The 14,116-nt window shown below is 42.2% G+C and overlaps 1 protein-coding gene across 2 annotated transcripts in view; it reads left to right on the forward strand.

Moving 5' to 3' along the window:
* MICAL2 (microtubule associated monooxygenase, calponin and LIM domain containing 2) overlaps positions 1-14,116 on the forward strand; it is a 51,646-nt gene that overhangs the window by 23,542 nt on the left and 13,988 nt on the right. The window contains exons 7-18 of one of the 2 annotated variants that reach the window (XM_053945577.1): positions 1,100-1,357; positions 2,183-2,298; positions 3,344-3,470; positions 3,659-3,749; positions 3,843-3,990; positions 6,231-6,430; positions 6,916-7,028; positions 10,057-10,128; positions 10,708-10,857; positions 11,997-12,101; positions 13,213-13,431; positions 13,641-13,742. In XM_053945577.1, the coding sequence (XP_053801552.1) occupies positions 1,100-1,357; positions 2,183-2,298; positions 3,344-3,470; positions 3,659-3,749; positions 3,843-3,990; positions 6,231-6,430; positions 6,916-7,028; positions 10,057-10,128; positions 10,708-10,857; positions 11,997-12,101; positions 13,213-13,431; positions 13,641-13,742 (1,701 nt within the window). The remainder of the gene's footprint in view (positions 1-1,099; positions 1,358-2,182; positions 2,299-3,343; positions 3,471-3,658; positions 3,750-3,842; positions 3,991-6,230; positions 6,431-6,915; positions 7,029-10,056; positions 10,129-10,707; positions 10,858-11,996; positions 12,102-13,212; positions 13,432-13,640; positions 13,743-14,116) is intronic. The other variant, XM_053945576.1, reaches the window with a different exon arrangement.

Genomic DNA, 14,116 nt, shown 5'->3' on the forward strand with positions numbered 1-14,116 from the left:
TTTTCCTTTTTTATTTTCTTCTGTAAAATATAGGGTTTATTTTCTTTTGTTTCTAGAAAGTGTTATGGCACCACTTAAATTTCCCTTGCTGGAAACCCAAAAGAGATCAATTTTTCTTGCAAAGTAAGGCAGTGCCAAAACAGCCAAGTGTAATTTCCTGAAGGAAGTACTTGTGGGGAGCTGTCAGAAGGACTTTTGGCTTTCTGATGGGACCACTTAGCTCAGTGCCATGATTCTCTGCCCTTTTGGAGACCCGGGGCTCCCAGGGCAGAGCTGCTGTCCATGACCAACCAAGCTGGGAGAGGGGAAGGGCAGAACCCCTTGGAGGAGTGACTGGTGGGCACTGAGGTTGTGGGGCTGGTGTTTGTAGGTGAGGGCAGTCCCAGGGGATCTGTGGAGAGTTTGAAGCAGAGGAGCAGCAGCTGTGGCTCATCAGAGCTGTTTTCCTGACCTACTCAGCTCTGAGTGGAAAAAAATCAACCACCCCAGTGTGTCTGGTGCAACTGGGCTAATAGCGGTTCTGTGGTATCATCTGTGATTAGGGGTCTCATCCACGATTAGGCTGGAAATAGAACCTGCCTCGTTAATAATCACTGCCTTTAAGTAGGATGACCTGTAAAGGCAGGGTCCTTTACCACTCTGCCCAAGGAAAAACCCAGCCCAAAAAGGAACAGAAAAGCTGCTACGATCCAGGTTTGGATGTGGTGTTGTTACTGAGATGTCGAGTCAAACCTTGAGGCTTTCTGCTCTCCTGTGGATTCAAATGTGGGGCTCACGTGTGCAGAAAAGCGTTGCAGTGATGTGTATGACATCTTTTGATGTGAGGGAAATAATGTTCTGAAAACATCACATAACCAAGGAACTGGGAGAAGCTATAATCTTCTATTGCAAACAAAGCTGCTTGTTCAGTGTGGGCAAGGAGAGTTTCTGTTTGGGACAGTACCTGTGTTTGTGCATTGGCTTTTTGGAGGGGATGACAAGTGTCACTTGTTTCTCGTTGCTGTGAGATTTGTGGCTCCCAGGCCTGCTGTGAGACTGCCATGTTCCAATTCAGAGAGGATACTGGAGTCTCTCATCCCACATCCTTCTCTCCTTGCAGGACTCCATTGATACCGAGCTGCTGCTCTGTGGGGAAAATGTGAACCAGAGCAATTTGCTGTCCTACGCCAGAGAAGCTGCTGACTTTGCAACCAACTACCAGCTGCCTTCCTTGGATTTTGCAATTAATCATTATGGCCAACCAGATGTAGCAATGTTTGATTTTACCTCCATGTATGCATCTGAAAACGCTGCACTAGTGAGAGAGAGGCACAGACATCAGCTCCTGGTGGCTCTTGTTGGAGATAGTTTGCTTGAGGTATATCTTGGAATGCTTTCTAAGTAGTATTTTCAGGTTTTTCATTTTATTTCCTTAATCCAACCATTCAATCTAGCCTACAATATAAAATGTCCTCTTTTACATGTCCTGAAACAGTGATACCTTCTTTGGAATAGATTTCCCCCCCCTTTTTTCTTTTCTCTTTTTTTATGCCATAGTTTGTCATAGCTAATGCTTGGCTGGCAGCCTGTGGCCGAGATCCCATTTTGCTTTATGCAAGTTGTGTTTCTGTCTGAAAACTGTGAGCTCCGTGTCCTCAGCTTGGGTGCATGGCACAATTTTACTGAATTCCATCATAGACAAAAACTTGATCCAAATTATTATTGCAGTCTCTTTGCCTTAGTATGTTCCCTTTTTTTCTTTCTGAAGTGAAAAGTATATGCTGCAGCTTTTTTTTTTTTTTTTTTAATTCATGCTGACAGCCTGAGACATTTGAAAGAACAGTCAAAAGCAAATTTAGGAGGTGGAAAGGGCATCTTTTTTTGCTTTCCTTTTTTTCCTTTAATAATTCTTGAGTCTTTTCTTTTTCTCAGCTTTTACATTGTGGGCCTAAGTAATTTGTTTTTATATATAGAAGTTAAAAAAAAGGAAAAAGTGAAAAAACTAATCTTTTTTCCCCACCTAAGACTTAGAGGAGAGGCACATTTAAAACCTGCAAGTGTTGGCCTGTGTTGCATTTTGAGTCTTTCTGGGCTATTTTTCCAAGACATTATGAAACCCTGGACTCCAGATTCGCATTGAAAGTTACTTTTGTAGTAAGAACTTAAGAAATGCAAGGAGTTAAAGTGTAAATGCTTCTTGCAGCCATTCTGGCCAATGGGTACTGGCTGTGCAAGAGGTTTCTTGGCTGCCTTTGACACCGCGTGGATGGTGCGGAGCTGGGCGCAGGGGAAGCCCCCGTTGGAGATCCTGGCTGAACGGTGAGTGCTGCTTTGGTCCCCAGCATTTCCAGTGTTTTAAAGAGCCACAGCTACTCCTAGAAGGCAGTGGATTTCAGAATGCTATCAGGAGAAATATTATTAGGGTTTAAATCACTGATTTATGTCGCTTAAGTGTGATCCTTAAAGAAATAAACCAAAGAGACCTTGCATCAAAAAACCCAAACCTCTAGCCATCTCAACACCTGGTTTTTTATCATTAAAAAAAAGAAAAAAATCCTGAAAGGAGTCTAAATAAATTCTTCAACACTAACAGCTTTCAGAGTTGGTCTCTGTGACTTTAACTGTGCTTTTTGGTGTAGTGGTGCTCTCTTTAGGCTGATAAAAATGTGGAGAATTGTTATAATGCTGCACCAGAAACTTTTTTTGACTGGAGCAAGAATATCTGTTGCTAAGTACAGCAGCAGTCTTGGTGTCACCGTGGTCTGATGGTTGAAGCTGCTGACTTAGGTTCTGCTGGCAGCCACCCTGCTCTGCTACAGCTGCCCAGGCTGTTTTGGGGCAAATACGTAATAGGAAGAGTCATGGTTGTGGGAATGCAAGCAGGAGCTTTACTAGCTACAGCACTTTGGGAAGTTTTAAGATAGAAGCCTGTGGGATGACTCAAACACGGCCTAGTCCCAAATGGAAAATTGAACAGCATAGTAAAAAAAGCTGTGGTGGTTATAGGAATTGCAGGATGACAGGATTTAGTGCTGTTATGTGGTAAGTTACTTCTTGAGTAGATGTTAAAGCAAAACCAGATGACTGGATGATGTAACCTTTTTTTTTTCCTCCTTTTTCTTGCTCACTTCCTGCCTCAGGAAAATATGGGCATAAGCTCTGAGTGTCTGTCTTGTCCTTTTTCTGTCTGGCATCCTTCTGTTGAGTGGGGATAAGAAATGGGATGGATGCATTATGCATTTGGTCCATAACACTTGTCCTGGCAGAACCAAAACAAGGTTTAGGCAGCTGCAAAAAACCCCCAATCTCTTATAAAGAAATATTTATTTTAATACATAACTCTTGCATCTTTTTCCTCTGCAAGAGAGAGCATTTATCGACTCTTGCCTCAGACGACCCCTGAAAATATTAATAAGAACTTTGACCAGTACACCATTGACCCGGGAACAAGATACCCGAACCTGAACTCGAGCTGTGTTCGACCTCACCAGGTCAGTACTTAAAAGGCTTGCTTGTGAAATCAGTTCTTTTTTTATCAGGGGTAAATAGAACTGCAAGGAGTGTGTCAACAGAATCTTCAGGAGACTCTTTAATTTAGAACCAGCTGCTGATAAAGTTAACCTGGAAACGAAACTGGTTTTTTGTCTGACATTATGCTGGCAATTGCTTTTCCTTGTAGGTGAGACAATTATATGTTACCAATGAGCTACAGCACTGTCCTCTTGAGAGAGTGAGCTCCATTAGAAGATCAGTGAACCTCACAAGACAGGGTAAGTGGCATCTCTTGTTTGCTGTAGCTTCGCATTTGTGGCCTTCTGAGCATGCAAAAGCTGACTGAAATGTTTGCTTTCCCATTTCTGCAGAGTCAGATATTCGACCTAACAAGCTTTTGACATGGTGCCAGAAGCAGACAGAGGGATACCGAAACGTTAATGTCACTGACCTGACCACCTCCTGGAAAAGTGGCCTTGCTCTGTGTGCCATCATCCATCGCTTCAGGCCTGACCTCATGTAAGTGACAGCTATGGAGCTCCTCAGGTGAGGCATTTGCAAAGACCAGAACAACCCTGACACTCTGCAGTCCCCTTCTGTGGCTGCTTTCTGCAAGGAAGTGCACACCGTGGCCAGGTTTGGAGGGAGGAAGGGTGGGGTTGGGTTTGCTTTGTTTCTTCTGTATGTCCTAGCATGCTGTTTAGAATGAAATATATGTGCTTTCAAAGAGCTAGGACGGTTTTGAACCCTATGATTTATCATGTTTGTGGGAGTCATGTGTCTATTTAGAACGAAATTTGCAGTTCTGGGGGAATGTGTAGAGCTGCGTTCCCGGATCCCTGGAGACAGGTTTTAGTGTCTGTTTGAAACCACAGCCAGGAAGCACAGTCCTGAGTTACAGAAATGTGGGGTGAGCCTGAATGAGCCATCCTCCATGTGTTGTACTGGTTGCTGTGACAGTCAAATAGAGAAGTGTTGGACCGTGGAGATGGAGGTTTTGCGCAACTCTGTCCAGGAGAGCACAGAGTCCTTTCACGTGGGCAAAGCAAGGGCTGGGCCTTGAAAATTAACTGCCCTAGGGGTTGAGTGTACACCAGCATTCCCCTTTTGGCACAGTTTCTGGGGTCCTAGTGCTGTATGAACCAACTCCATGCATCTGAATATTTTGTAATGTCCCATAGTTAGATACAAGAAGGTCATTGTGTAACAGGTGTCAGTAAATGGCAATTGCTGGCACTGCTGGGTGCAGTCTGTGGGTGACTCTCTCTTCTCACCAGTCTCCAAAATGCAGTGGATGCATTCTCTTGTCTTCCTACAGAGCCTTAGGAGTCACACATGAATTACTGTCAACCTCCCTTTATTGTGGATAAATGAAAGGAGTGGTTGAACTTTTTTATGAGGTGTGATAAATTGGAAAAAAATAGGAGTGGTACCTAGGGTGTTTTGCCAGAGGAAGAGCTGATATTTTAAGAATAGGATTTTTTTTGCCTTGGGTTCATTTGAAACAATTAAAATTATGGATGTTTTTGGGGGAGGGGTACAGAAAGCAAAGTAATCTTTGCTGCCTGTGGAAAACATGTTCTCTGCACTGCTCTCTGCAAAGTCGATAAATTTATCTTCCTGAGCTAACAGACCTCCTGCTGTTCAATTAATGTTATGTTTGGATCTTGTTGGCTTTTTGTATTCAATGAGCCTGCAGAAGGACTTGGCTGGATGAAAACTAGGCAGGCAAGAGAGGTGGCTGCCAGTGACAGCCCCCAGTTCCAGAAATGGGCAGTGGGTGGGTGAGACAAGAGGAGAAATTATTTGGGGATTCAAAAAATCACATTCCACTGTGAGGAGAGAGAAACTACCCTGCCTGGAGCTTTGTAATTTATTCACATGTTTATTTTAATCATGAATTTTGGAAGATGTTCAAAAGATCACAGTCTTAGAATAGGTCCCATAGAAAATGGATTAGAGAGTGGATTACAGAGTTCCAGATGTGTGATGTACTTTAGTGCACTGCTAAATTCAGTTATGACCTGGACAGGAGGTCCCTGCTCAAACTGAGTGTGTAACACCTTAAAAAGGGAAAGGGAGTGCCTGTGCACACACTTACAATATGCTACTTCCATAGAATGCTGTCCTAAATTTATTCCTCCTGGCTTTGATGATTTATAAAACTAATTGAAACTAAGTAATCTGTTGCTAATGGATGAAGTTTGTAGTAGTTCAGCTGTATTTGGAGAAGGAAGAGCTTTCTTAGTACTTCTGAGTCCCTGCTCAAACTGAGTGTGTAACACCTTAAAAAGGGAAAGGGAGTGCCTGTGCACACACATATAATATGCTACTTCCATAGAATGCTGTCCTAAATTTATTCCTCCTGGCTTTGATGATTTATAAAACTAATTGAAACTAAGTAATCTGTTGCTAGTGGATGAAGTTTGTAGTAGTTCAGCTGTATTTGGAGAAGGAAGAGCTTTCTTAGCACTTCTGAGGGCGAATTGCATCTCTCCAATAAATAAGGATATTTTTTTTTTTGTGGGACTACATCAAGGTCCATTTCAGTGAAAAAGCTTTTAAATTACATTTCTGACAAAGTCAATATTTGTAATAACGGGATTTGCGCGAGGCTCTTACCTTTGGCACTGTGTGGACTCTGTAGCTTTGACCCAGTGAGATGCCTGTGCCCTCATTCCTGGTGCTGCTCTGCCACGGGCACTGCGTGTTCCCAAAGGGAGCAGGGAATGAGCCATGCCGCTGTGCTGTCCCCGCAGCGACTTCGACGCCCTGAACGAAGAGGACGTGGTGAGGAACAACCAGCTGGCGTTCGACGTGGCCGAGCGGGAGTTCGGGATCCCCCCGGTGACCACGGGCAAGGAGCTGGGCTCGGCCGGGGAGCCCGACAAGCTCAGCATGGTGCTCTACCTGTCCAAGTTCTACGAGCTGTTCCGGGGCACCCCTCTGCGCGCAGTGGGTGAGGCACAGCGGTCCCTGAGCTCTGGCAAGTGGGCAAGGGGCAGCACTTCATCCAGGCTGCTGACAAGCACTGCTCTTGAGCCAAGAGTCTTTTCCCAGCAGAGCCATTCTGGCCTGCAAGAGTTACCTCGGGCTTAACACAGGAAAGGGGGGAAAAAATTGATTGAATTCCATGGTTTTGTGGGTCCTTGGTGGTTTCAAGGAGTAGGAGCAGCTGGATAACTGCTGCTTGACATCATGAAGGGCATGTATCAAGTTGTTGGTGTGATTCCCTGGTAGGGATGACTGCACACAGCACATTCATGCCTGTGTTTTTCTCCTTCTTTTTTTAAAAAGCCACCCTAGGTTCTATGTATTTACTTTTATTTGCCTGTGTTTCTTATATATAATTGCTACCAGCGCTCAACTGGAAAGCTTTGGCTTAGTCAGAATAATTTAAAACCAAATCTAAGTAAATATCCTAAGCGGTTGTTTTTTCAACAGATGCTGCTGAGAAGCAAAATGGAGAAAATAATGATCTTGGCTCACCAAAATCATCGAATTTCATCTTTAATAATTATATCAATTTAACTTTACCAAGAAAACGAGTACCAAAGGTGAGTTGTGAAGCAAGACTTGCCTTATGAATTTTTTTTTCTGAAAAGATGAAAATAAACTTTTATATAAATAAAGGTTCAGAAATAGGGGGTTTATATATACCCTACTATAATTTTCTGAGCTATTTCTACCTGTAAGAAAAAGAGTCCTGTAGCTCTGTATTCTTGGAGTTAAATATACAGCCATTTTATTATATATCAGTTCAAATAATCAGTGCTATGCTAGACTGTTTATTAATTGGGAGGGAGTGCTGCTTTTTGAAAAAGTGATTTGCAGTTTGTGGATGCTGTCAGGGTTCTGAAGAGAAGCTTTCCAACTCTACAGAAGAAAGCTGCAGTGGTGACAAACTGTGGGCAGGTTGATCAGCAGCTTTGGGATAACAATCTCTTAGTCATGCCCATGTACTTTTCTCTCTTGGTTACTTTTTAATGAAGACTTACTGACAGGCCCTGTTATGTCCCTCTATTATAAAAAAATCCATGCCCATACATGCTGTGATTAAGGACTTCAGAGCCTTGAAGCTTTGCAGAGGCCTGAGTTAACACATGTACACATCTACAGCATTTCTCAGTATTTTAATATACTGCTTTTTAAATTTGTTGCTCTCTTGTCTTGTAGAAATATGGTTTCTGTTTTTTTCACCGGAAGAATTACTCCAGAATTTCCAGATACTTCCTATGCTGACTTTTGTCTTGAATATGTTCTATCCGCAAACATGTTTTCAAAACCTGTGGACAGTCAATTGTCCAGGCACTTCAAATATCCTTGTTAGGAAATAATTTTTTCCTGCCACCCACATACACACAAAACTAAGTGACATGGTTCCCAGATAGCCAAGCAGTGAGAAGCCAAACAGGCCGAATAAACTTTGCTTTTTCTTGTGGGTGACTTCTTTAGAAGGAAAACCTTTGTCATGACCACAATGTTGTTTTTCAATGAGTTGTTTGCAGAAGTAAACAGAATTTTAGCAGTGGGGAGAGCTTTCCATTACTGAGCCATAGAGCCTCTGATTAACCTCCTGTCATGAAATAAGCCTTCTGTCATAGCAGGAGCTGGAGTTTTTGGCAGTACATGAAAGCATGAGGTGATTTGCTTGAAGGGCCCCTCTGGTTTCACACTACGGGGCTCTTTGGAAATGAGAAGTGGAAGTATTATTTCCCAAATCAGCTTGGGAAACAAGGCATTTTGTGTGAGTTTTTGCAGCTCTGTCATGGATGGGCTGTGAAACCAAGCAAGGTGAGTTAGGGTACTTGGATTAGGACAGACTTGGGAGTACCATAACCAGCTGAAACTAGCTGGAAAATTAAGCTCCTTGGAAAGCAATTGCTTGAGTTCAGGGTTTGGCTGTGGCTTCAGTTTTTTTAGGGTTCTTTCCCCTGCAAAAAGTGGTGCTGAGCATTACCCAGGTGTATATATATCAAATATTCTGTCCAGGCTTTAGGAGAGCAGAGAGTGTTGCTAACTGAACTTCCATGGCGTGTAGTTTGTCCTTGGATTGGGCTGGAGGAGGGATCCTTATCTGGGCACAGGCTGTGAGAGACCAGGAAGCGGGGCCTGGAGCTGGGGTGGCTGTGGCTGCTCTGGCAGCCTGTGCTGAGCTGCATCATGTTTTCCATTCTCCTCGCAGTGTCAGCCTGGCTGGAGAGGAACTGAGATTTCCTGTGCTCCAGACTAATAAATGAATGGAGGTGTTTACACAATGCAGGGCACAGCCCTTTTGGAGTCTTGCTGGGCAATTAAATTGCCTTGTCTTTCACTTCTTTGTCAGCATGTTAATGAGAGTCCTTTCTGTCCGATTTCTGCAAGGTAGCATCTTGCTTTGCTCCATTCACTCAAGCAAAATCTGCTTTTATGTGGCCCAGGCTATTAATGAGAATACATTGTGCTGTTCTGTGTTCACCCTTTCTGGGTAGACTGATGGCTGTAGGTAGTGCAAAGCTAGGTTATACTGAGCTGCTGCTTGAAAGACAATGTAGCAAAGCAAAGTAATTGAAATATTGTCATCTGATTCCTTTGGTGATTGCCCACAAGTTGTTTGGGATTACTCGTTTTCATTGCGTAATGATTTATTACAAACAGTCCATATGTAAAAAAGAAGCCTGCATTCTTTGATCTTTATTCGTTTTTGGGTTTTTTTAAGTTGACTGAGCAGGCACTAAGTTACAGCGTGGGCAAATGCCAATAAGTAGAATATAGTTTATTGATAGTAAATTATCACTGTATCAAATCTTCATGACTGAATGTTATAAGAAGTGATAAAAATTTGCCAGCATTGACTACTTTTCCAGTTTGTGCAGACTGAGTATGAAACATTATTGATTTGTCTAATCTCTAGTTGAGTAAAATAATGAAATATGTGCATGGCTTGAGCACAAAAGAAGCAATTTGGTTGCTTAAGTGTTGTAATGTTCAGCCATAGTCAGGGAGGTGAACCTTATGAGGGAGACAGACCTTTAAGGCAGCCAGTAATTGCTCAAAAAAGGAAGTGTGACTGCGCTATGAATTCATGATCTGCATGCAGACAGATGGGTTAAGAGAGGTTTGGGGGTTACAGTGAAAGAGTGAGGGGTTTCTGGATTTTGTTACTTCTCCGGAAAACAGTGCAGTCTAGCTGAAAATTGACAGAAAAACTCATGCTGTAAAACCTTTTTCTTCAAGGATATGTTAGTGTTTTATGAATTATAAACTCCTCAGTACTGAAAGAGGGAAAGATAAACACCAAGTTGTAGGGCCTGCTCAGCACAGTGTACAAGCATGTGTTCTCATGCCCTGGAGTCCAGTGAGAGCTCCCAGTCAGGGGCTTTTACTGCTCTGATACCTGCACGAGGAGCAATCCTGCTGAGCTGGGGGGTCTGATGGAGCAGTGAGACCCCCTGATGCTGGCACTGCTCACCTGTATGTGCCTGGCTGAGCACAGCCCAGACCTCACCTTCCTGGGGACGGTACTTCTCCTGGGAAGAGCTGCTCTGGTAGACTTGGGAATTGCTGCAGTAACCCATGGAACTTGTTGTGGCTTTGCTCTTTCAGGCTGAAGGGAAAACAGAAGAAAACGAGACTAACAAAAGGCGTCGGAAAGGACTCTTTGGTGTCTTTGAGCAGGTTGGTGTTCAGTGGTGCCCACTCGTGCCCAGCTCCTTGATGGGCACCAGAGCTGAGGGAGCAGTGGGAGCTGGGGGGCAAGGTTTGGCCTTTGGAGCATGGCAGGGAAAAAAACCTCATCCTTGAAGCTTTTAATTTACTGTGGCATGCACGGAAGAGCTAAATTAATTTTACTCATTTGGTAGGGAGTAGAGCATTAAATAAATTGCACTAGTTTTTGTTCTGACACAGGAACATTTAAGGTATTGGGATTTTTTTCCTTTTCCTAATTATCTATTTAGCAATTTTTTTATTTGAAGAGTTTGCCTTGCAGCTTGGTTTCTAGCCCTTCTCTGATTAGTTACCTTTGTGACTCTGCTTTATTAATAGCAGCACTGATGAATGTTCTGTTTTACTGTACTCTGGGACCCAAGGAAACATGTTTTTGGCAACTTTTGCATGCTAAACATGTCATTTTAGTATACTGCAGGTTATATTTCCTTTCACCCTTTGCTGAAAAGGATGTTATCTCTCTCCTCCTCTCCCTTCATGAGGGTTGTAGGAAACATAAGAAAAACACAGTTTGTTGTTTCCTTGCAGACTTCAGGCATTCCAAGCCAGGGGACAAACAACGGGAAAGAACAGAGTGATGGCAGAGAAGGAATGAACCAGAACAAAGTCAAATCAATGGCAACTCAGCTGCTGGCAAAGCTTGAAGGGAATGCTTCAAATACAATTCTGCGGAGACAGGTAGGTCATAGATGAACATGAAAGCCATCTCTGAAATTGAACTGTAGTCCCTCCTTGTGAAAGTGATGCAAATTTCCCAGGGAAGGCAGGAGTCTGTTACCCACAACAAGTGGGTTGTCTATTTTAATACTACATGCAAATTAAAAGTATTTCTCTCAATACTTGGTAAACAAATACAACTCATATAGATTGACTAATGCGTCTAACCATAACATATTGCTATGTGTTACAGTGTCTAGAAATCTCATGGAAGTGAGCCTGTAGAGTTTGTGTTATTTGGAAATCTAAGCTGGCTGCATACAGTATTGCAGAAGGCCTGTTGTTGCCTATATTTTTCAAATAAAGGACACTGCATATCCTGTGGCGTCTGTCTTTATGGAAAATCTAGGGAGTGTCAAAAGGAAACCTAATCTCTTACAAGATATGTCTGGCTGCCATTTCCATTCCAAAACTAGGCAGAGTGGAATACATTTGTGCATTGTACAGCATTTTCATGGTTTGTTGTTAGTGTGACTAGAGGTGTTTTAAAAGCAATCCCATGCTGCCAAGGTATGGGGGAGAAGCTCAAAATCACACTTCAGCCAGAAATAGTTGGAATTGGCAGAATTTAGACCTGTCATCTGAAAGCTCTGAAGGAAGGATGAGCAAGGTGTGGATGTTTTGACAAAGATGGTGGCTTTCTTAATTCTTCATCCTTGTATTCGTCTGTTTATTTAAATATTTAGGTCCTCCAATAGTGTAGGCTTTATAGATGTCCAGTGACTTTGTCTATCCTTGAACCAAAGTTGTTTGCACACTACCTGGCTACTTGTCAATGCCCTGAGCTTTGGGTGTGTGGTAAGTGGCCAGAGATTTCCTTGGCCATGCTGAAGGAAGTTATTTTGATCATAAACTCTGTTAAAAAGTATGTAATGGGTTCAACTTTAAGTATATCTTTGATGGTAGAAGTTGCTAATAAAATGGGTGGCTGGCAAAAATATGCAAAATGTGTTGTTAAGCTTCATAGTAATGCGTTTTAAAAGAAACCTTTTATTTTTTTATTTCTTTCTGCCTCAGAAATTCTTTGAATCCTATTTACTGTCTTCCTTTTTTTTTTCCTCCTTCACTCTGTCTTTGCAATTTTAAAAATGCTTTACAAGGAGCTAACAGATAGACCAGCCCTGCTCTCCTCTGACCCTCCTGTTAATCCTCGCTTTGCTAAACCTATGGATCCAAGCCTTCTTCCACCTCAACCAAAAAGGCAGGTAGGAAGCTCCTATGGGTAACACCTGGCAAGCACAGCATTTCTGTCACTGCTGGGAACTCGCTGTTATTGCAGAGCTACACAAGACACAAAGCAATATTTGGATAGAAACTGCAGAGTTCACATTTAGCTGAGAATTGTGAAAACCCCATTAAAAAATTAAGGCTGTTTTACACCTGCTTTGCCAGATGAGAAAACTCTCTGAAAGTGTGGAAATACCCTGAAAACATAAGTGTTGATTTCTGTGCTACCATATCTAGGCTCCAAATTGTATGAATGTAATTACACAGCTACCTTTAACATGTGAGAAAACTACAGCAATACCCAAAAATTTGTGCATTTACTTGATGCTTTGGGCTATTGTAATGATAAGGCTAAGAGAGAAACCTGGCAAAATATCTAGGATAAAAGCTTGAGCATTGAAAAGCTGATATTGATGCCCAGGTGTTTTATTTCTATAAGTAGAATTTGTGATAAGAATTTCTGCTGAAAGCTCTTTTGCAGCATCACATATATGGGGAAAAAATTTTGACAATGTAGTCTAAGTTTTTCTCTTAGTACTTTCACTGAAAGCAATCTCATCTCAAACAGTACTGATACTCACTTTTCATCAGAGTTTTAAATTGAAGTAGTGGCACTTAACGAGCAGTCTGCAGTGAAATGAGATCTGTATTGCATGTGGAAATCTGCAGGTCAGAAGCTATTTTATATGAAAACTCAAACTCAGAGATGTGTTCTGAACTCCTCAGAAAATGCCTTAAATCTGAAATACATTATATACTGATTTGGGTCAGACTAGAACCCAAAACCTTTGCTATAAACCCTAGAAGAAAATATTCTTCTGCACTGCTGCTGTCTGAGGTTATTGACAAATACTCAGAAACATAGAGAAGGAGGTTAAGGCCTGCACAAGTTGTCTAGGACTGATTTATTCCAGTGCATGTCCACAAGCACCAGAAGTGCAGTAGATAGTGTGCAAAGAGTGATGTGAGAACATTTTATTTCGAGTTATGTGCATGACTGTGCCGTTCTTTCGGAAGCATCCTTAAAAGCTGCATATACTGCATGGTAGTGCAGAAAGCAGAGTTTTGTTCACTTCAAGTGTTTCCCAGTTTCAGGTGGTAGCTAGGAGTGAACACGAGGTCAGGGAACCCAAACAGTCTTTAAATGGTTCTGATCATATGGCCAGGAGAGCAAAGACTGTGCACAAAACAGACCCCCAGCCCAGTCTGTCAGAAACCTCTGAAAATCTCGCGTCTGCCTGTTCTGCTGCATTTGTACTTTCTGGAGTGCTTGAGCGTCTTCAGCACCTGGAGGAAAAAATGAAACAGGTGACAAGCAACTTCTTTTCCTTTCTGTCTCTTAAATGCCTGTGATAATCTGTGTACTGTGGTTTTGCTGGCTTGTTCTCTGTAGACTGTAGGTTGTATTAAGACAATAAGAAGTCTTTCTACAAGCTTCTGTGTTTTGTTGATGGATATGGTTTTAACTGAAATCTCTCTTTCTTTTCTTGGCTGTCCTTTCCTGGCTGTCACTGCAGAAAAGAGCTCAGAGCATAGCAAATAGGGAATTCCATAAAAAGAACATTAAAGAGAAAGCAGCACATCTCGCCTCAATGTTTGGATACATGGAGTTTCCAAAGGTGAATTTTAAGTTTTGCACCTGAAGAACTGCCGAATTGGAAGATGTATAAGAATTCAGGAAGGGAAAGAAATTGCAGTGGTTTTGGTTTTAACTTCCTTTCATTTTGTGTGGATCTGAAAAGTAATGTAGATTCCACTGAAACTAGTAAAAAGTGTTGTTTGAATATTATTGCATAGTTTAATTGAGGTAAAACAATCTGAATCATAAAGCTAATCAGAGCGCTTTAGCAGAAGAGAAATGTGTTCAAATAAACTATGTCTCGTGCTTAAGCACACACTGCTGGCTCACAGTTTCTTATCAGCTGCTGAGCAGTTGTCCTTGGTGCGCTCTGGTTTTTGCTGGATTTCATTCTGCTTTCTCCCAGCACTATCT

This window comes from Vidua chalybeata, chromosome 6 (assembly GCF_026979565.1).
Source record: "Vidua chalybeata isolate OUT-0048 chromosome 6, bVidCha1 merged haplotype, whole genome shotgun sequence".
Lineage (NCBI taxonomy): Eukaryota > Metazoa > Chordata > Aves > Passeriformes > Viduidae > Vidua > Vidua chalybeata.